The sequence below is a fragment of the Erinaceus europaeus genome, chromosome 7 (genome assembly GCF_950295315.1).
Source record: "Erinaceus europaeus chromosome 7, mEriEur2.1, whole genome shotgun sequence".
Lineage (NCBI taxonomy): Eukaryota > Metazoa > Chordata > Mammalia > Eulipotyphla > Erinaceidae > Erinaceus > Erinaceus europaeus.
The window spans coordinates 63,326,881-63,346,933 of record NC_080168.1 but is presented as its reverse complement, the minus strand read 5'-3'; the positions used below and the strand labels follow the sequence as shown (position 1 = coordinate 63,346,933).

Sequence of the window (20,053 nt, the reverse complement as noted above, 5' to 3'; positions counted from 1 at the left end):
CATTTAAATTTATTGATTAATTCCACAAATACATAGTAATCCATGTGAGAGGCAAGACACATTAAAAATATATATATTCTTATTTATTTTGGATGAATACCCAGAAATTGAGAATTGAGGTAAGAGGGAGATACCTGGGGGCCACCCGGGGGCCCAGTGGTGGTGCACCTGGTTGAATGCACATGCTACCATGTGCAAGGATCCAGGTTACAGCCCTCAAGTCCCACCTTCACAAGGTGAAGCAGAGCTGCAAGTGTCTCTCTGTCTCTTTCTATCTCCCCCCTTCCTCTCAATTTCTGGCTGTCTCTATCCAATAAATAAATATATTTAAAAAATTTAAAAAGGGGGTCAGGCGGTAACACAGCGGGTTAAGTGCACATGGCGCAGAGCACAAGAACCGGAGTTAAGGACCCCGGTTCAAGCCCCCGGCTCCCCACCTGCAGGGGAGTCACTTCACAGATGGTGAAGCAGGTCTGCAGGTGTCTGTCTTTTTCTCTCCCTCTGTCTTCCCCTCCTCTCTCGATTTCTCTGTCCTATCCAACAACGAATGGCATTAACACCAACAATAACAACCACAACAAAGCTACAACAAGGGCAACAAAAGGGGGGAAAAATGGCCTCCAGGAGCAGTGGATTCATGGTACAGGCACTGAGCCCCAGCAATAACCCTGAAGGCAAAAATAAAAAATAATAAGGTAAATAAAAAAGTTAAAATTTATAAAAGAAAAAGACAGCCACTTGGAGCCCTGCTTCACTGCTCATAAAGCTTCCCTCTTGCAGTGGGGGGTTGGGGGCTTGAACCTGAGACCTCGTCCACTGTAATGTGTGCACTCAACCATCCTCAGTCCCACTCTTTAGTTTCTTTCTACAAAAGAACAATTGCCTGGCTCCAAGCAAGTTATAGTTCGTTTAACCGGTTATAGTTTGTTTAACCGAGGGAGGTCTCAGCATGCTGGCTGTGGTCTGGGAAGGCATGCTTCATCCTGAGTTTACTTAGCAGGCTTTCCTGACACTGCATAGTGTTTCACTTCAAATAAGAACCTCAGATCCAGGCTCTGTTTAGGGGCCATAAGGAGGACCCTAGTGACTGGCCCAAACTGAGTCATTTTTACAGGCACTGCCAGCAGTCCACATTATTTATTTACTATTTATTTATTTATTTATTTATTTATTTATTTATTTATTGCCTCCAATGTTATCACTGAGGCTCTGTACCAGCACTGGGAATCCACCACTCTAGGTGGCCATTTTTTCCTTTTCTTTCTTTTTCTAATTTTTCATTTGACCCACAGAGAAAAATAGAGAGGGGAGGGGAGGAGTGAGTGGGAGAAAGAGATACACTTCCAGACCTGCTCCACTGCTTGTGAGGTGTTCCCTTTGCAGTGTGTGTGTGTGGGGGGGGGCAGGGCCTCAAACACATCATAGTAGGTGCTGTGATGGGTCCAGAGCTGGTCCCAGGCACTCCGGGACTTCCATTCTGTGGGAGGCCCAGTGCCAGAGAGGCACTGTTCTCCCCCTGGCAGTCTGAGGTCCCTGTGGTCAGTGCCAGGCTGTGTTTTGTAGACACAGAACACTTATAAGCCAGAATCACAACAAACACTCTGGTGCCTGTTTTTTTTTTTTTTTTTTTTCCTCAGTATTGCAGGAGGGCAGGAATGGTAGGTGTTTTCCCCATCCCCCATCCCCCACCCCCCAAGTGATCTTATCTGCCAGTAAAATCTGTGAGGGGGAAGATCAGATCAGATCTCTCCTTCCCGCCTTTCTCTACTGTGAACAGATAACACAATGAGATTGCAAAAATAAGCAGGTCCAAACCAGTGCTGTGCGCCACCTGACCTTTTATGATCTTTCGTTTCTCAGTATCTGGCAGGACCCTCCTACCTACTTTTGATCTGGGAGAGCTCTCTTTGAACAAAGGGCTCATTCAGTGTTCACTGAGGGAGGATTCAGGATCTCAGGGGCTCTGGGGTAGAACGAGTACATGCTCACATTTACACACATACTCATACTCTCTCACCAAAGCTGCTGTGCTGTTCTGTATACAGAGGTCAGTTTTGTAGTTGGAAATGTAGCCAAAAGAAATAGCTAGTGGACAAACTTCGCTTGCTGTTTGACTTGCCTGGATCCAGGTCTCTGTGCAGACGTCAGTGAATTGACTGCTTCTCCTTAGAGGAAATACAGCTCTAAGCCCCTTCAGGATAATTTCAAAAGGACACCTTGTTAGCAGTGCAATATATTGTTAAAACATTTCAACTTGGACTTTCTGAGGACTACAGAGCTCAACATATTTTTAAGAACTTGTACTTAACCTCAAATGCACACAGGTCTACACACACACACCTGTCTTAACAGTTAAAGCTTGTGTGTTTTCCCCAGCAGAATGTAGAGTGGCTATTCTACATTCTAGGGAGGTGGATGGTGGTGCACCCAGTTGAGCACATATAGTACTAAGTGTAAGGACCTGGGTTCAAGACCCCATTCCCTACCTGCAGGAGAGGATGTTTCACAATCGATGAAGCAGGTCTGCAAGTGTCTTTCTCTCTCCCTATCTCCCCTCCCCTCTCAATTTCTCTCTGTCCTATCTAGTAAAATATATATTTAAAAAAATCTATATTCTAAAGTCTATAATAAAGGAAAGTAAAAACAATAGATAATAAAGCATGAGTTCAACTAAAAAATAAAAAGCTGGTTTCTGTGTGGTTAAAGTATGCATTTAATGGCCACTAATTATAAATTTTCAATTCAAGCTCCCCAGTGAGATCTCCCACAGGAGGGAAGCTGAACAATTATCAGACATTTTGTTTAAAATTTTTATTTATTTATTGGGGAATTAATGTTTTACATTCAACAGTAAATACAATAGTTTGTACATTTATAACATTCCCCAGTTTCCCATATAACAATACAACCCCCACTAGGTCCTCTGTCAGCTCATGACATTTTTAAACAGCTTGACACAAACCAGAAACTTCCTTGAGCTGTAATAATAAGTTAACGTGTTCAAAGGCATTTCCTCTAGAGTAGAGTGGACTGTTTGGAAATTCTCTTCTGCCTCGGCCTGCTGAGTTCTGTCAAGTAGAGTGGCCAAATGTTTCACCAGCTCCTCTTGTCTTTGGTGAAAACCAGTTTCTTCTCTTTCCTCCAGGTACCCTCTCTCCGATGTTCTCAGTTCTCCTTTGGATAGCAGTGGCCACCTGCACTTCGATGCTCTTTTTCTTCTCCAAGCCTGTGGGAATCCGGCCATTCCTGGTGTCGGTGATGCTCAGGTCGATATATACAATCGGTCTTGGGCCAACACTAATACTTCTCGGTGCAGCTAATGTGAGTACTGAACTCGGCACTGGGACAGGCTAATGAAAGGTGTGTGTGTAAAGGCTGCAGCCATGGGCTTCCATCGGGCATGTACGGCGGTTCCAACGGACAACAAGTCCAAATGATCCAGAGTCCATCCGTGCATTCTGTATTTAGTTATAAGACCATGAAAAAGTGGTCAGTCAGATTTTGATAGGTTTAAAAAGTAGCATTTGGCACAACTCAGCAGTTTAACCCAATCCAGTCATAATGCCTTCTGCATCCTACACTAGTTAGTAGCTCTTGACCAAAAGGGGGGAAAGGATTCTGAGCCCATGGTAATATCCTGGAGTGACTTCTAGAGCACCCAAGGAAGGTTAAATTACATCCTGTAGAACTTTAGAAGTATCTTTATAAAATGGGCAGTTAGGTAAGAGAATAGAAAATCGAATTATTTTTAGGTAGACCAAAAAAAAAATCTATAAACCTATGAAAGACATGGATGAGGGCTTTCTTCACTAAATTTGAAAATGTTCAAACAAGGGAGTACATTTCAGAAAATCAAGTTAGGTAGGTCTTGAGTGAGTAAGCGAGAGCACTTTTCCTAGTAGTGATGATTATGCCTGAGAGAGAACTTTTAAAGGGACAAGACAGTCGTCTGCCTGTGAGAGAAGGTGAGTGGTCGGTTGGCTAGTGAGGTGGCCAGGCAAACAGGTGCACCCTGCCTGCTCACTGCCTGCAGTACCCTCAGTGCTCACCTCACTGGGTCCCAGTAAGGCCCCAGGTTCTGCATCTGATCCTAGACATTCTCTTTTCCTGCTTCAGGGTGCTGTGGCTGCTGTTGTCATCCTCCTCTTCCTCCTCCTCCTCTTTTTATTGCCACCAGGGTTATCACTGGGGCACAGTGCCTGTACAAGGAATCCACTGCTCTGGTAGCCATTTTTGCCATTTTCCTTTCTTTCTTTCTCTCTTTCTTTCTTTCTTTCTTTCTTTCTTTCTTTCTTTCTTTCTTTTTCTTCTCTTCTTCTTCTTCTCCTCCTTCTTTTTTGTTTAATAGGACAGAGAGAATTTGAAAGGGGAGAGGGAGTTAATAGAGAGAGCTTCTCCCCCCCCACACACCCCTTGCAGGTGGGGAGCCAGGGGCTCAAACCCCAGGCGCTTGTGCCTGGTAAAGTGTGTGCTTAACTGGGTGCACCACCACCCGGCCTCTTCATGGCTCAGTCCATAAGGACAATGACTTCCATGAAATACCCAATAGATAATTCTCTACTGGTCTTAGGATAGAATTTATCACACTCATAGATACTATCCTGCCTTCCTTGTTCATTCACAGAGACAGAGAAATTGAGAGTGAATGGGAGATCGAAAGGGAGAGAAAAAGAGAGGCCCCTGAAGACCTGCTTTACCACTCCTGAAGCCCTGCGGAACCTGAGGCTTGAACCCAGGTCCTTGCACATGGTGACATTTGCACTCACCCAGGTGCACCACCTCCTGGCCCTTTCAATTTTTTTTTTAATTAACTGAACTTACACTTTCAAAGCTTAATGAATAAACTAATTTCATGATATTGCCAACTATTAGGAACTCTACACGGATTTATTTTAAATTTTCAGACCTAAATTGTCTGTCTAGTTTGTTATTTTTCCTTTAAAATACGCTTAAACATAGAATCATAGTATATGTATTTACTTTTTTTTTTTTTAAACCAGAGCACGTCTCAGCTCTGCCTTATCATGGTCCTGGGAATTGAACCTGGGACTCAAAGCCTCAGGCATGAAAGTCATTTGCAGAATCCTTATGCTGTCTCCCCAGCCCCCAGGAGTCATATTATTACAAGAAGGCAGTAATATTCATTAATTGGTAACTGATCCCCAATAAGACGTTAATAAAATAATAAAAAAATCCAAGCCTAATGATCTGTAGCGGCTGCTGTCTGCCCATTATTAATGGTCATGAAAAGCCCAGGAGGGGCAATGCACAGTTCCTGCCAGTCAGAAGCTTCAGGAACACACCAAGAGTCAAGGCCTATTATCTATGCCTGTTGGGAAACCCAAGACGTTCATGGGGGAGACAGGGTAAGGTTGGAGAGGATGGTTCCAGCAAGTTCTGTGATTCCTTTTTTTTTTTCTTTTTTTTTTTTTTCTTTGATAGAGACAGAGAAACTGAGAGGGAAGGGTTGGAGAGACAGCTGCAGCTTTGCTTCACCACTCTTTAAGCTTCCCCCCTGCAGTCGGGAGCTAGGGCTTGAAACCTCTGACAGGGTGTATGCACTCTGCCAGGTGTGCCACCGCCTGCCTCAAGTTCTGCATTTCAGAAACACACACACAGATGTATGTTCCCTGACAGCTCTGTGAGTATGAGGGGACATTCACACAGTCCTTTGACTGTGCATCATGATTAGCCAGCCCAGGGCAGTGGGACCAGAGGAAACAGCTTTGAATGGATCTGTTACCATCTTTCCTCACTTCTAGCAACCAGAGTTTTGCTGAGATTGCAGCTAGCTTGTCCATCTTGGTCCAGAAGTTTTGTCAATATCTGAGATGTTCCAAGAAATTCAAATGATTTCTTGATTATAAATAATACCCTTGGGGTCTGGTTGGTGGCGCATCTGGTTGGATGCACACATTACCTTGCTCAAGGACCCACATGGTAATGCAAACCTCTGGTTCCCCCTGCAAGGGGGCGGATGCTTCACAAGCAGTGAAGCAGAGTTGCATGTGCCTCTCTCCCTCTCTGTCTCCATCCAACAAACAGAAAACAATGTTATAAAAATAAATAATACCCTTTACTCAGTATACTCTCTACATTGTATTTTGAGGTATTAACCATGAATTTAACACACTGTTTTGCAATATAAGCACATTTTAGAAATTTGGGGACACTTTTTCATATCATTAATTTTTTTTAAAAAAATATTGTTTTAATATATTTCCAGGGAGTGGGTGGTGGCACACTTGGTAGAGTGCTCTTGTGATCATGCACAAGGACTAGGCTCAAGCCCATGGTTCCCATCTGTGGGGGTGGGGGAAGGTGCTTCACAAGCAGTGGAGCAGTGCTACAGCTATCTCTCTGTCTCTCCTTTCTCTCCCCTCCTTCTCTGATAATAGCTGCCAAGAGCAGAGTCTCCACAGTGAACAGGCAGGTCTTTGGCATTAGAAAGAATTGACAAAGGGATGGCAGGATAGCTGACCTGAAAATCCAGAATACTTTTGAATTCCTCAGTTCCCATAAACACCTCCTAGCTTTCGTGGAAATGCCCTAGATAAAAGTTAATAAGTTTCAAAGGTCACATAACATGGGAAAGGCCAGAGTTCAGCTCCTTCCCTTCCTACCTAGGCTACCCTTTCTCACAGTTAATTCTCCTTGGCAGGAGTAGCTCAAAACAGTGTCAGTTTCCTTGTCCCTGACTTTCCAGGAATAGATGGTTACCACTCCTCATCTCCATTCCATTCCACTTGGACACCAAGCCAAGAAAACAGGGACCTCCCACCAACATCAAGCTCAAGGTCAAGGCTCAGAGGAAAGAAAGTCAATCTGAAAACAACTCAGATGACTATCTATTGGACATGAAGAAATGGCAGAGGCCCTTCTGTTCTCCATTTTGCAGTGATCTGAAATGCACTGACTCTTTTAAGAATTTTAATCCATGTCCAGAAAGATAGCTATGGGTTAGGATGTGTGCCTTGCTACCCATTCATCCCAAGACCTAACCCAGCACTACCTGGGAGGGAGCCCCACATCCTACTTGTCTGTCTGTGTAACTGAATGAAAACGTTGGCCTGGGAGTATTGAAATCACACATGTATGAGGCCATAGTGTCATCCCACTCTGAGAGAGAGATGGGTTTACACACAGTTTTTCTGCATATTATTTTTGTGATTCAGTTTAGGAAAGCAGAGATCAGAGAACACCAGATAAACAGCTTTTTCTTATTCTTTGTCCTTCTGCAAAGTCGGTATTCCACACTTTAACTATATTTTCTGTAGGCCTTTTTTTTCAATTTCATCTTGATGAACTCTAGTGGGAGGCTCTGGGTAAGTGATTTACATTTAAACACCAGCCACTTAAAACAATTTAGATAGTAAAGCACTCACTGGATATTATTTCTGCCATCCTGTTTTTCAGAATTTTCTTGCATGTAGTTGTCAGATACCATGTGCAGATCCATCTATGGATGTATTTCCTGAGCTTTTAAAAATAACTTAAAATTTTTTTTATTATCTTTATTTATTAGATAGAGACAGCCAGAAGTCGAGAGGAAGGGGGAAACAGAGAGGGAAAGAAACAGAGAGACACCTGCAGCCCTGCTTCACCACTTGCAAAGCTTTCCCCCTGCAGGTGGGGACTGGGGGCTCGAACCTGGGTCCTTGAGCATTGTAACATGTGCGCTCAACCAGGTGCGCCACCACCCAGTCCCTAAAAGTAACTTTTTATGCTATTAAACCGCTATCAGATTAGAAACATAAAAACTCTGTTGTGCTGTAACTTTATTAGTAACATATAGATGGCATTATAGACACCCACAATGAAGATTCTGTTTGACATAGGAAACTGATAACAAGATGCTAAGAGACTTGACACTAGTCGCTGAGGTGATCAGCATGGTGAGCTTTCTTTCAGGAGAGGACTGGCCTCCATCCCTACCTTGGAGGTTTGGTTTGGCTCTACACCACATGCACCCAGCCCGTTTCTCCTTATGTCTGCTTTTTTGCTTTCTGGGAGGGAGATCAGAGCACCACCCTGTCATTTGTTGCGGGTCTCATAGGTATGTGGGGTGTGCTCAACTCTGAGGCACCTCCCCCCACCCATCCCATTTCTCATTTTCTCTACACTGATTCAAACTTCAAAAAATGGAAGGAAAAGACTTTTCCAACCTCTCAAATTTCACTTCTGCTTCAAGGTGCTGAGCTGCTTCTTGTGCTATTTAAACCCCACCACCAAGCGATCTCATTCATACACTGGCTGGAAAAAAAAAGTCATCTTTGCTGCAGGAAGTGGCCTCTGCTCTCAGAGTAAGGCAGGAGGTGGTGTCCTTGGAAAACTTAAAGAACTCTACTCTGGGGACAACAAGAAGGACACGCTGTGAGAGTCTGGGATCTGTGATTCTTCCCTTCACAACTAAGTGACAGTCTTGGCTGCTCTGTGTGTAAATACTACATTATTTCTTAAACCAAACAGATGGTTCCGAGTGTGCAGTAGCTGTGCTATTTGGAAATCATCACACAGAGCATTCTCACTGCCAACGTTTCTCTGTCTAAGTTTATTCTAAAGTTATGCCACAAAAAGATATTTTTATATCAGTCCTTTTGTAAAACAGGGAGTTATAAAATTATATGACTCCAGGAGTATAACTCAACACACACGCCCCCACCAATGTTCTGTACCCCCACCTCCCCCTCAGTAACCACCAGAGCTCTCACAAAGTTCAAGAGATAATTTGGTTACCATTGAGAGGACAGGGGAGATAGAAAGGGAGAAAAAGAGAGATATCCATAGCCCTGCTTTACTATTCATGAAGCTTTCTTCTTGCAGGTGGGGGTTAGGGGCATGACCCCAGGTCCTTCCACATGGTAATGTGAATTCAACATGTGCCACCACCCAGCCCCATTTTTTTAAGTTTTAAGATAACTTAAATGCAAGAATAACATTTTTATTAGGATGTCTATTGACAGTAATACTCAGTAGAGAAAGTTCAGAAAAAATAGTTTAAGGACAGAGCTCTGGATATTTCCCAAAACAAGTATTTTTCTAAATAAAAAAGTATTTATTATTCATTGCTGCCAGAATTATTACTGGAGGATCAGTGCCTACACTGCTCCACCATTTCTAGCAGCCATGTTTTGATAGAGGATGAGAGACAGAGACAAAGGAGGAAAGACACTGGCAACATCTCTCCACTCTCCTAAAGCTTCCTTTTAGGCAGGTGGGTACCAGGGACTTGAATCTGGGTCTTCACACATGGCAACAGGTACCCTCTTCCAGGTGAGCCACCACCCAGTCTCCCCCTAGTGTTATGTGTTGATAAAAACAAGGCATAATTTTTACACGGGATACATACATCATAAAAGAAGTGTTTAAGATGGGAGTCGGGCGGTAGCACAGCGGGTTAAGCGCACGTGGTGCAAAGCACAAGGACCTGCAGAAGGATCCTGGTTCGAGCCTCCAGCTCCCCACCTGCAGGGGAGTCGCTTCATAGGCGGTGAAGCAGATCTGCAGGTGTCTATCTTTCTCTCCCCCTCTCTGTCTTCCCCTCCTCTCTCCATTTCTCTCTGTCCTATCTAACAACAATAATAACTACAACAATAAAATGACAAGAGCAACAAAAGGGAAATAAATATTTTAAAAAATTAAAAAAACTTAATTAAAAGTTTAAGGGGATACTGCACTACTGTTTCTTACACATGGTGCATTTTTCTTTCTTCTGGAACGTTCTCTGCAGTGGGAATTCCTTTCTAGTTTTTCAGAAGGTGCCACTGAGCCGGGCCCACAGGTGAACTGCAGTGAGGGAGTGAGGGCTCATTTCTGCTCTGGCTCTCATTGCAAATCCAAGAGACATAAGCTGTGCAGGCAGATTTGCAGGTAGCACCAGCCATTTACAAAAGACAGACTCAGAGTAGAGACACAGATGTTGTGTCAGACATTGTGACTGGGGGGTTCAGTCTGTGCCCTGGGTATGTCCTAACTTGAGCCAATAGCCCCTCCTTTCTTCCTCCCATCAGCTGTGCAACAAAATCATCTTCCTGGTGAGCTTCGTGGGGAACCGAGGCACGTTCACGAGGGGCTACCGCGCGGTCATCCTGGATATGGCCTTCCTCTACCACGTGGCCTATGTCTTGGTCTGTATGCTGGGCCTCTTCGTCCACGAGTTCTTCTACAGTTTCCTGGTGAGTGTCCACTCTGCTCCACACATGGCTGCCACTGTCCATGAGTGAGATGATCCCACTTTCATCCTCTCTTGGGCTGGTTCACATGATTCCTTCAAGCTCCATCCAAGTCTAGCCTTCTGAAAGTTCTCCAGAATGCTTTCCACAGGGGTTGGGCCAATTTGCAGGAAGGTTCCTTTGCCCCCATCGCCTCTCCAGCATTTGTTGTTACTGTCCTTTCTGAGCAGGACCTAGCCCACTGTGATGTTCAGAGTGTTAGAATGATGTTATAAATGACAAATTACATGGAATTTCAGCATTTAAAAATATTTTTATATTTTAAGATTTGAATATGAATCTGTTTCTACTTGTGTTCATAAATGCTATCCTTTACCTAGAATAATAAAGCCCACACTCTAGACCAACCTTACAGAAATGAGCAGAAGCCAAACCCCCAGCCCATGAGTCCTTCCCACAATTCCATAGCTATGGACTGGGCCTGGGAAATGGCATTTTAGCAAACATTCCATGGGCTTCTGTCAGGTGAGAAACTGCCCAGAATTGACTTAGGGGTCACTGCAGCCAGACCTTTTCCTTAAACTATATTTCAGTAACAGTTGAGGAAAAACCCTCTTCATATTAACAGTGTAGATCAGTGAGATCGGCCAGGGGCTGGTGATTTCCAAGAGGAATCTGCAGGGCCATCTCCCACCAGGAGGTAAATAAACAGCCCACACAGGCCAGTGTATGTTTGCACTCAATCATCACAAAATAACAGCTTCCTGAAGCAGACAAACAAGCCCAGCATCTTCACAGCAATGAATTGCAGAACTACAGTTAAATTGTAAGGGATTGATAAAGCCCTGAGGACTCAGAAAGCTTGATTGCTTGCGGACCAAGAATCCAGATCACTCTGGGAATTCTCAGTGTCTAACAAGGCTTGGGGGCACAGAAGCAGATGTGCAATTAGCCATTTGGCATCCTTCTCAGAACTGGCTCTTGTCCATCCATATGTAGCCACCCTGATAACTAAGTGAGCAGAGGTGTTCTTCCCTCCTGCAGGTGGGGAGCCGGGGACTCGAACCAGGATCCTTCAACCAGTCATTGTGCTTAACCTGCTGTGCTACCGCCCAAACCCCCAAACTATAATTCTTAATAAACATTGTATAGGTACTTTTTAGTAAACACTTTTAGTAATTGCATTTTCTCATAATACCTCTATGACCTACTAAACATCTTAAACATCTCAGAACTATACTTCTGATAAACATTTTCTTAGGGCTTTAAGAACACTCATACACCAAACCTATCCTAGGCATAGACACTCCTTAAAAGACACACTGATTCTTTCCCAAACCTTAGACTAGCATACTTAACTAAAACACACTTATTGAGAACTAAATTTCTGGAACTTCCTTCACACCATCAGTGGAACTAGATCATCTAAAGTGTGTCACACCTTAGTTTAGATTTCTATTTCAAAAGTAGCAGCTTTTCCACTCACTATATCCCCTGGGTAGGAAAGTAGCCTGTGCCTCTCAAACCCATCAAGACTTATCTGTCTCTTCTGAAGCAGTGGGCTCACATAACTCTTGTTGTCATTTCACCAGTAATACCTTGGTCAAATGGTATACGGAATGCATCTGTCAGTGATTCACCACTTAGCTCTTTCCCTTTCGGCATTTTAATGCAGTAAGAGTGCAGAATATCAGATGAGATTAAAAATAAGAAATAAGCCACTAAGTTGGTCAACTACAACATTTCTCTGAAGTCAAATTCAGAACTGCTAAATGTCTTAGAAAACAGGCCGTGTAGGTGACAGCTAGCAAGTGCATGTTCTGTGTGCAGTGGCCTTCACTGCAGGCTGTTCATCCCTGCACTGCTCACAGTTAAGGTCTCACTTACCTTTTCACTGACACACTGAAAGGGTGTGCATGCCAGTTACTTTCCATCCTGTGCACTCACCTGTGACCCTGCTACCATCTGCCTTGCCTCCTCCTGCAGCTGTTCGACCTGGTGTACAGAGAAGAGACTCTGCTCAACGTCATCAAGAGTGTCACGCGGAATGGTCGCTCCATCATCCTCACAGCCGTCCTGGCCCTCATCCTGGTCTACCTGTTCTCCATCATTGGCTTCCTCTTCCTCAAGGACGACTTCACCATGGAGGTAGACAGGCTGAAAAACAGGACACCTACGGCAGGTGAGGCTCTCCTGGGTGGCAGAGAGGACAGGGTGCAGCTCATGAGCAAGATGGCGGACAGACACTCATGGGGGCACCTGCTCCTTTCTCAGGCAGCATGTTCTCAGCCACTAAGGGCTCCTGAGTGTGCTGTTCTGTTCCATGAGGCTGTCTGAGTCAGAGCTGTCATATGTGTATGTGTATGACCAAAAGCTCAGACTACCAGGACTGCAGACTGTTCCAGAAGATACTTTTAGTGCATGCTGATGGCTTTGCCACTTCTGTCTTCTGCTGTTCCTGTCTCCTCAAGGGCATCACTCTAGAGTCCCTCACAGCACATCCTGTAATGCTTAAATAATTGACAACCATCAATGATTTATACATTGACATGGAGACCACTGATTGCTAGACACTTGGTGCATGGGGAAAAAAACCACCAATGTTGTCATGGAGGGGTTCCCTTCATCATGTGTGCCCATCACGGCTGCTGTGTGGTGTTTATCTTTATTGTTTAAAAGCTCACACATACCCTCATTGCCACTCTAGAGGTGGGAGGTAGATTCTTTCCATCATACTTTGAGTTTTTTTGTTTAATTATTCACTATTGGACAGAGACAGAGAAATTGACAGGGAAGTGGGGAGATAGAGAGAGGGAGAGAGACACCTGCAGTCCTGCTTCACCACTTGTGAAGTTTTCTCCCTGCAGGTGGGGACCAGGGACTTGAACCTGACCTGAGTCCTTGAGCACTGTAATGTGTGCCCTTAACCAGGCACTCCACCATCCAGCCCACTTTATACTTTGAGTTTTCAGTTTATTATGCTTGATGCTACCACACCCTGTTGCAGTCTTGACTGAATTGTATCACTGTTGCTCTGTCCACCTCTCTCCCCGCTTTGCTGGGTAGATACCATATTCTGCCTTTGACTTTTCTCTGGCTAATCCCACTGCTTTTCCTGTGGTAGCAGGACTGTGAGTAGAAGAAATTCCACTGCTTCCCAGCCTTTTCATTGTTTATTGAGGAGGGAGGAGATAGAGAAGAAGAGAGACACTACAGCCCTGCTCCACCACTCATGGAGCTCCCCATGTTATAACCGTGGCGCTAGGGTTCAAATCCAGAGCCCTGTGTACGGAAGGCATTTGCTGTAGTCAGTGAGCCATCTGCAGGCTCCTAGACAATATCATTTCTTGCTTTCAACAGGCATTTAATTTCAAAGTCAGTGATGTATGGTGGCATCTTGCTTAAAGCTAAGAGCCACTTACATGGCATTCAGACCTACTACTAAGGCTTAGTGACTGAAGCAGAGAATACAGCCGTTGTATAATGGGGCATCACAGCTAGACTCTATGCACAGGAACAGACTCTGTTCCTGCCCTTTTCTCCTTTAAACGTCACATTTCTTAGAGGCATTTCTCCTTTAAATGTCACATTTCTTGCAGGCATCAGTATCTGAAGGAAAACCTCATACATAAATAGCCCCCCAAACCTCCACTTTTGGGGCCTGGGAAGTCACCTCAGCCATTTCCATGCACCATCTTGCATGCATGTCTGAGGGCCCAGCAGCCACAGGTTTAATCTACACGCCACACATGCCAGAGCTGAACAGTGTGTTCTCTCTCCCTACCTCTGTTTTTCTCTCATAATGATTTTATTTTTGTTACTGGATACAGACAGAGAGAAATTGAGAGGGGAGAGGGAGACAGAGACACCTGCAGCCCTGCTTCACTGCTCATAAAGCTTTTCCCCTGCAGGTGGCACGCAAGGGCTTGAACCCAGCTCCTTGTGCACTGTAATGTGAGCATTTAACTAGGTGTGTCACCGCCTGGCCCCTCTCATAATATTTTTTTAAAGAATTTGTGAAAAGAAAACTTCTGTAATACCTGTGAATTGTAAATTGTATATTCCCAAGACTCTTCAGTTTGAGTCATTGACTCCATCTGACCAGCCTGAGTGGTTGAGAACACAGGCACTCCAAGCTCGGGGATTCAGATCTGTGTCATAGTTGTAAATATTTTTAAATGTGTCAGTTAAAAGGGCGGACTGCTGTCACACAATGCATACCCCTCCAAAATCTCAAAAAGGGTCCTAGTCCTGAACTAAACACAGCTGAGGGGTACCGGGCTTCGCTCCCCGACCTCCAGAACAGGCTGTCTTCACCTTCTTCACTGTCTGCTGCTCTGTCCTCAGGTGGCAGCGGGGTGCCGACCATGACCCTGACGTCCATGATGGGGGCTTGTGCCAAGGAGAACTGCTCACCCACCATCCCAGCTCCAAGTGCAGGTCAGAACTGCTCGTGTGGCTCACACTCACTGCAAGAATGGGAGGGCGACTCGGGAAGGCTTCCAGGGATGTGTTGGCTGAAATACCAGGTAGTGGGCACGGCTACAGGCATGAGGCTGCAGGTTCAGTCCCCATCACCGACTGTGTCAGGCATGCCATGGTTCACTCCCTCTCATAAAGGAGCGCTCATTCTCTAGTAAATGGAAAGAGGGGAGAGAAGGGGAGGGATGATATGGGAAGAAAGAACCTGGGCCTGCATAGCTCATATGATAGTCATGCACACACCCCAGGTTCCAGCCTGGCCCCACTGTACTGGAAGAAGCTTCAATGTTGTGGTGTCTCTCCCTCTCTGTCTGAAGTAAAAAAGTCTGCTTGGAGCACTGAAGCCCTGGTGATGACAAAATAGTAATGCTAACACAATGATAGTAATGATGAGAGAAACTCAAAAAAGAGTGGAGGGAACAAAAGAGCTAGAGGGTTTCAGAATCAAAAGGGTCCCCAAAGCTGCTGTTCTGTCCTCCTGTATTATTAGGCCATGTCATTACTAGGCATGGTGTATAGGGCAGCATGTTTAAACTGTATTAGGTCACCCATCAGACATGACTTCTCTTTGTGAGATTTTTTTTTCAGCTTTTTAAAATTTTTCCCTCTTGTTGCCCTTGTTGTTTATCATTGTTGTTGTTGGTATTGTTATTGTTGTTGTTGGATAGGACAGAGAGAAATCGAGAGAGGAGGGGAGAGAAAGACAGACACCTGTAGACCTGCTTCACCGCCTGTGAAGTGAGCCCCCTGCAGGTGGGGAGCCGGGGCTCGAACCAGGATCCTGAAGCTGGTCCTTGCACTTTCCACCCTGCACGCTTAACCCACTGCGCCAGATTTTTTCAGCTTTATCCCAGGGCTCATGCTGTCTCAAACCTGTTCCCCACCGACGCCTTTTTCACCGTCTTCTGCACTTGCCTCTTCCCAGCTCCGAGTCTCGGGATTATTATGCAGATGTCCTGGACTCTGTTCAGATGACTTTGCCAGAAAGGCAGGAGAGCAAAAGTGAGAGAGAATATTTTTCCTACCTCCAGAAGGACGAATGAAAAACACTTCTCCTCAAGACTGATCTCTTAGCAAGCAGCCGACGCTGGCGTCCAGACAGGAACGGCATATGTCAGGCGGGATGAGCTGTAGAAGGAGCATGTGATCTGCTTCTAGAAGCAGCCAAGTCTCCACGTGTGTCTCCAGACATCCCACAAGCCTTTGGTATTAAAATCCTGGGTTGAGAGAGGGGAGGGGATCGGGTGGTAGTGCAGCATGTTAAGCGGACATGGCGCAAAGCGCAAGGACTGGTGGAAGGATCCCAATTCGAGTCCCCAGATCCCCAACTGCAGGGGTTCATTTCACAGGTGGTGAAGCAGGTCTGCAGGTGTCTATCTTTCTCTCCCCCTCTGTCTTCCCCTCCTCTCTCCATTTCTCTCTGTCCTATCCAACAACAACAACATCAATAATAACAACGATTAAAAAAAAAAAGGGCAACAAAAGGGGAAAAAATAGCCTCCAGGAGCAGTGGATTCATAGTGCAGGCACCGAGCCCCAACAGTAACCCTGGTGGCAAAAAGAGAGAGAGAGAGGGAGAGAGAGAGAGAGGAGTGAGGGGAGAGCCTGTGATTGGCTGGGACTCCTGTGTGGAGCTGAGCACTTATTTCTGCCAACCACAGTCCGCAGTGCCCAGGCTGTCCCAACCTATGGCCTCCAGGTCTCAGTGGAGCTTCTTCGGTGGAGTCTGGGAGCAGTGCAGCCCCTCCCTCCTGTGCCATTCTCAAGGCAGACAGGCTCAAGAGCAAGGCGTGGCAAGCCAGGGCCCTCAGGAAATCTCTCTCAACACCTGTTTCTGATCAGTACTTAGGCCGAACGTGGTTGCAACATTTTAAAATTTTGTTTTTTAAGAAAAAAGATGTGAGGAAGATGGTAGGTGACCCACATGGCCTAGAATATTTGCTGTCTGGCTCTGTCTAGAAAAAGAATTCACCGAGCTCTGCTCTAGAAGATTTTCCTTAACGGTGCTAGACGTAACATAGAGGACAGAAATGTGACAGAAGAGACTCTCCTGGCACTTTAGAAAACTGTTTTCAGCGTGACAGAGGCCAATCTCCAATCTCATGTGGGGCTTGTTTTCTTTTTTTTTTTTTTTCTTTTTTAAATTCAACAAGAGGTTGAGACAGAGACAGAAGAGTCAGAGCACTGCTCAGCTCTGGCACAAGTCTCAGCCCCAGCCATGATGTCCTGTTCTCTAAGCACTGAGCTAGGCCAGAGAGAGCTCCCCAGGGAGGGGTGTGAGCCGCTGTAGTGAGCAGGTCCTATGCTATGTCAGGTCCCCTCCCTGCCCTCCTGTCAACATCTGCAGTCTGACTGTCTTACACTGAGTGGAGTGGCACCTCACTAGCAGAGGCTGCCACCTGATGGCCGAGTCCCGGAGAGCCCCTCTGGGAAGGAGGGTCCCACCCCCAGCGTCTGTGCCAAGTCCTGAGTCTGGGTGCTGGTGGGTGTCTCTGATGCAGACTCACAGCAGCTGCCCAGCCCTGTCCCTGGCTGGACTGCCATTGTTTTAACTCCACCACCACCCCTAACTGAGAGTTGTGAGGACAGAGTCTGTGATTGAAGGAAGCTCCAGGAGTGGGCACATGAGGCCAAAGTGTGTGTGTGTTTGCGTGTGTGTGTGTATGTCAAGGGGGGTGGGGAAGGCTTGTTCCTAGGTGGGAATGTAAAGGCCCAAGACACCTGAGTCCTGTGAACTCAACTGGCACACCCACTTGAGCTCATACCATGCTCAAGGACCTGAGTTCAAGCCCCTGCCCCACACTTGCAGGGAGGAAGTTTCATGAATGATGAAGCTGGTCTGCAGGTGTCTCCTTCTCCTTCTCTATCTTCCCCTCCCCCTGTCCAATAAAATAGAGAAGAAAAGGGAGGAGGGACAGAAAAAAAAATGACCACCAGAAGTGATAGATTCATGTTGCAGGCGGAGCCCCGGTAGATAATCCTGCCAGGTTATGGTGACGGAAAGGAAAGGGAAAGGGAAAGAAAAGGCAGTTGCATCCCCGGTCCTTTCTGCTCACCCCCTTTCACTTGACCTGGCCTGGTCTTCCAGCTCCAATACCTTTCCATTCTGGCCTCACATGTCTGCTGGGGCCAGCGTGTGGGGCTGCATGTGTCTTCAGGTTTAAAAATAGCCCTGTGCCTGAGCCTGGGATCAAGTGCTCATTTCAGAGCCTGGCATGCATGGGTGGCAGCCTGGTGGATGGCAGGGCCACATGACAAAAGGCCACACATACTACAGGGACACAACCAGATACATACACTCACATACCACACACACACTCACACACACACACACACACACACACACACACACACACACACACACACACGAGTCACGTATTTCATGTGCCTCAGGCCTTCCCTGCTGCCTGTTAACACAGAAAAAACATAAACCACAGAGCAGATTTTCTAGAAAGGTGTAATGAGGCCTTTTGGAAGCAACTCTGAATATACAGTCAGTCATTTTGCAAGCCAGAGTCATCTGGATGTGCAGCAAAGGCAGGACATTCAGTCTTGGCGTTTTGCTTTAATAAAAAGCCAAGCAGCAGAGGCCCTTCTGCCTCAATGCTGCTCTGCAGGCAGGCTGCCTGACAGTGTCTGGCCTGTTCAGTTTGTTTCTCCCTCATTAAACAATGTTACATCTGTACCTCCATGATGAATTGATTCTAATGCAACTTTAAGACTAGCAAGAGGCTTTCAGCAGAGCTCGGGCATTCAGATCTCTCAGTGGTAACCTATTGCTTTATAAGAAACCATGAGAAGCGAACCTTCTTACTGTTAAAGTAGAAACATTGGTGGTTGAGGGCTCTTGTTCACGCCTGTCCAGTGCTAAGCATCATGTAGAGACTAGCACCTTTGAGTTGGGAGAGGGACCTTCAGGATCTGAAGACATTCAGGGGATAGATTTTTGCTCCTCTCTTTAAAAGAAACATTTCAGCTGTGATTTAAGAGTTTCTATAACACTAGTCTAGACATCAGGGTATATAGTCATCTAGAATTGGTTGATGGTGGGAGAGAGGTTGACCATGCCTGAGATTTAACTGCCCTCTGTGGTGGTGAGGATGTCTGGCAACCATTGCTCCCTTTGGCTCTCTTGCCCCCCGGGGGGGTCACACGCTCCCTTCTCTGTAATGGCCTCTGGCTGACTGTGAACCCAGAATGGCCCTGGCCCCCACCCACCTTTGCTTCCTGCAAAAGCTCTTGGGTTCTGACGCCTCTCCTCTGCCTCCCATTGCCCCTCTCTTAGCCTCCCTCCTACAATCTCCACATAAGCTGTCTTTCTCTGCCATCTTCCAACCCTCCCCCATGATGATCCAGTGACCCTTCCTCCCACCCTCCTGTCATTCTGACACATCTAAACATCGCTGCTTTGCTTTTACCCTCCAGGACTCTCACTCTCTCACATGCAAGTCTCGGGCACTCCCACTGCACTGTCTCCTTGGCCCACTTGGGCTGTCAGAAGAGTCATGATTTGTTTTTCTTTATTTCCCTGTCTCCTCTCAGTTTCTATCCAGTAATAAATAAAAAGGCTTTTTTTAATTACCAAAATAAATGCATATTAAAGTGGAAGTGGCTTAGTGCAGGACGGACAAGCATGAGGCCCTGAGTTCAGTCCCTGGCACTGCATATGCCAGAGTGATAGGGAGATTGGATTCTTTCCTCTCTCACCTATAAACAAATGCATCTTTTAAAAAAAATTCTAGGGGGCTGGGTGGTGCCACATTTGGTAGAGTTTACATGTCACCATGCACAAGGACCCTAGCTCCAGCTCTTGTTCCCTACCTGCAAGGGAAGGGAGGAGCTTCAGGAGTAGAGAGGTGGGTCTGCAGGTCGGTGTCTGTCTCTTCAGGCCCAGGGGGTGGCGCACCTGATTCAGTGCACATTACCATGTGCAAGGCTCTGGGTTCCAGCCCCTGGTCCTCCACTGTAGGGGGGGAGGGGGTGCTTCATGAGTGGCAAGACAGTGCTGCACCCAAGTGCGTTTCTCTCTCTCCTGTCTCTCTCTATTTTACCAAATAAAATAAAGTGCCAGTGGTGCCAGACCCACCTGTTCCAGAAGTGGGTTGACCTGTGGGTCCTGCCCAACTCCCTGGTCACTGGCCTCACATGTCACTGTGTGCCTGCAGCGGAGGAGGAGCAAGCAGATGGCGTGGAGAGGACCTGCGACACCCTGCTCATGTGCATTGTCACCGTGCTGAACCAGGGCCTCCGCAACGGGGGCGGCGTGGGCGACGTACTCCGAAGACCCTCCAAAGATGTAAGGGGTGGGGCTGCCGACATCGGTCCTGGGACCTCCCCAGTTAGAGGGGTCTGTGGGCTGTCTGTCAGCGGGGGTCGGCAGCTACTAAACAGTGAGCGGG

General features: G+C 46.3%; 1 protein-coding gene and 1 long non-coding RNA gene across 4 annotated transcripts in view; one reads left to right on the top strand and one right to left on the bottom strand.

The window, feature by feature from the left end:
- Nucleotides 1-20,053, top strand: part of ITPR2 (inositol 1,4,5-trisphosphate receptor type 2) — a 380,387-nt gene that overhangs the window by 326,494 nt on the left and 33,840 nt on the right. For all 3 annotated transcript variants that reach the window (XM_007517924.3, XM_060194552.1, XM_060194551.1), the window contains 5 exons: nucleotides 3,146-3,321; nucleotides 10,011-10,175; nucleotides 12,159-12,354; nucleotides 14,520-14,612; nucleotides 19,820-19,950. In XM_007517924.3, the coding sequence (XP_007517986.1) occupies nucleotides 3,146-3,321; nucleotides 10,011-10,175; nucleotides 12,159-12,354; nucleotides 14,520-14,612; nucleotides 19,820-19,950 (761 nt within the window). The remainder of the gene's footprint in view (nucleotides 1-3,145; nucleotides 3,322-10,010; nucleotides 10,176-12,158; nucleotides 12,355-14,519; nucleotides 14,613-19,819; nucleotides 19,951-20,053) is intronic.
- On the bottom strand, nucleotides 3,318-15,882 carry LOC132539427 (uncharacterized). Its single transcript, XR_009550710.1, has 3 exons — nucleotides 15,680-15,882; nucleotides 12,120-14,689; nucleotides 3,318-3,458 (listed from the first exon to the last, which is right to left on the bottom strand). It is a non-coding gene; the product is annotated as an uncharacterized LOC132539427 (long non-coding RNA).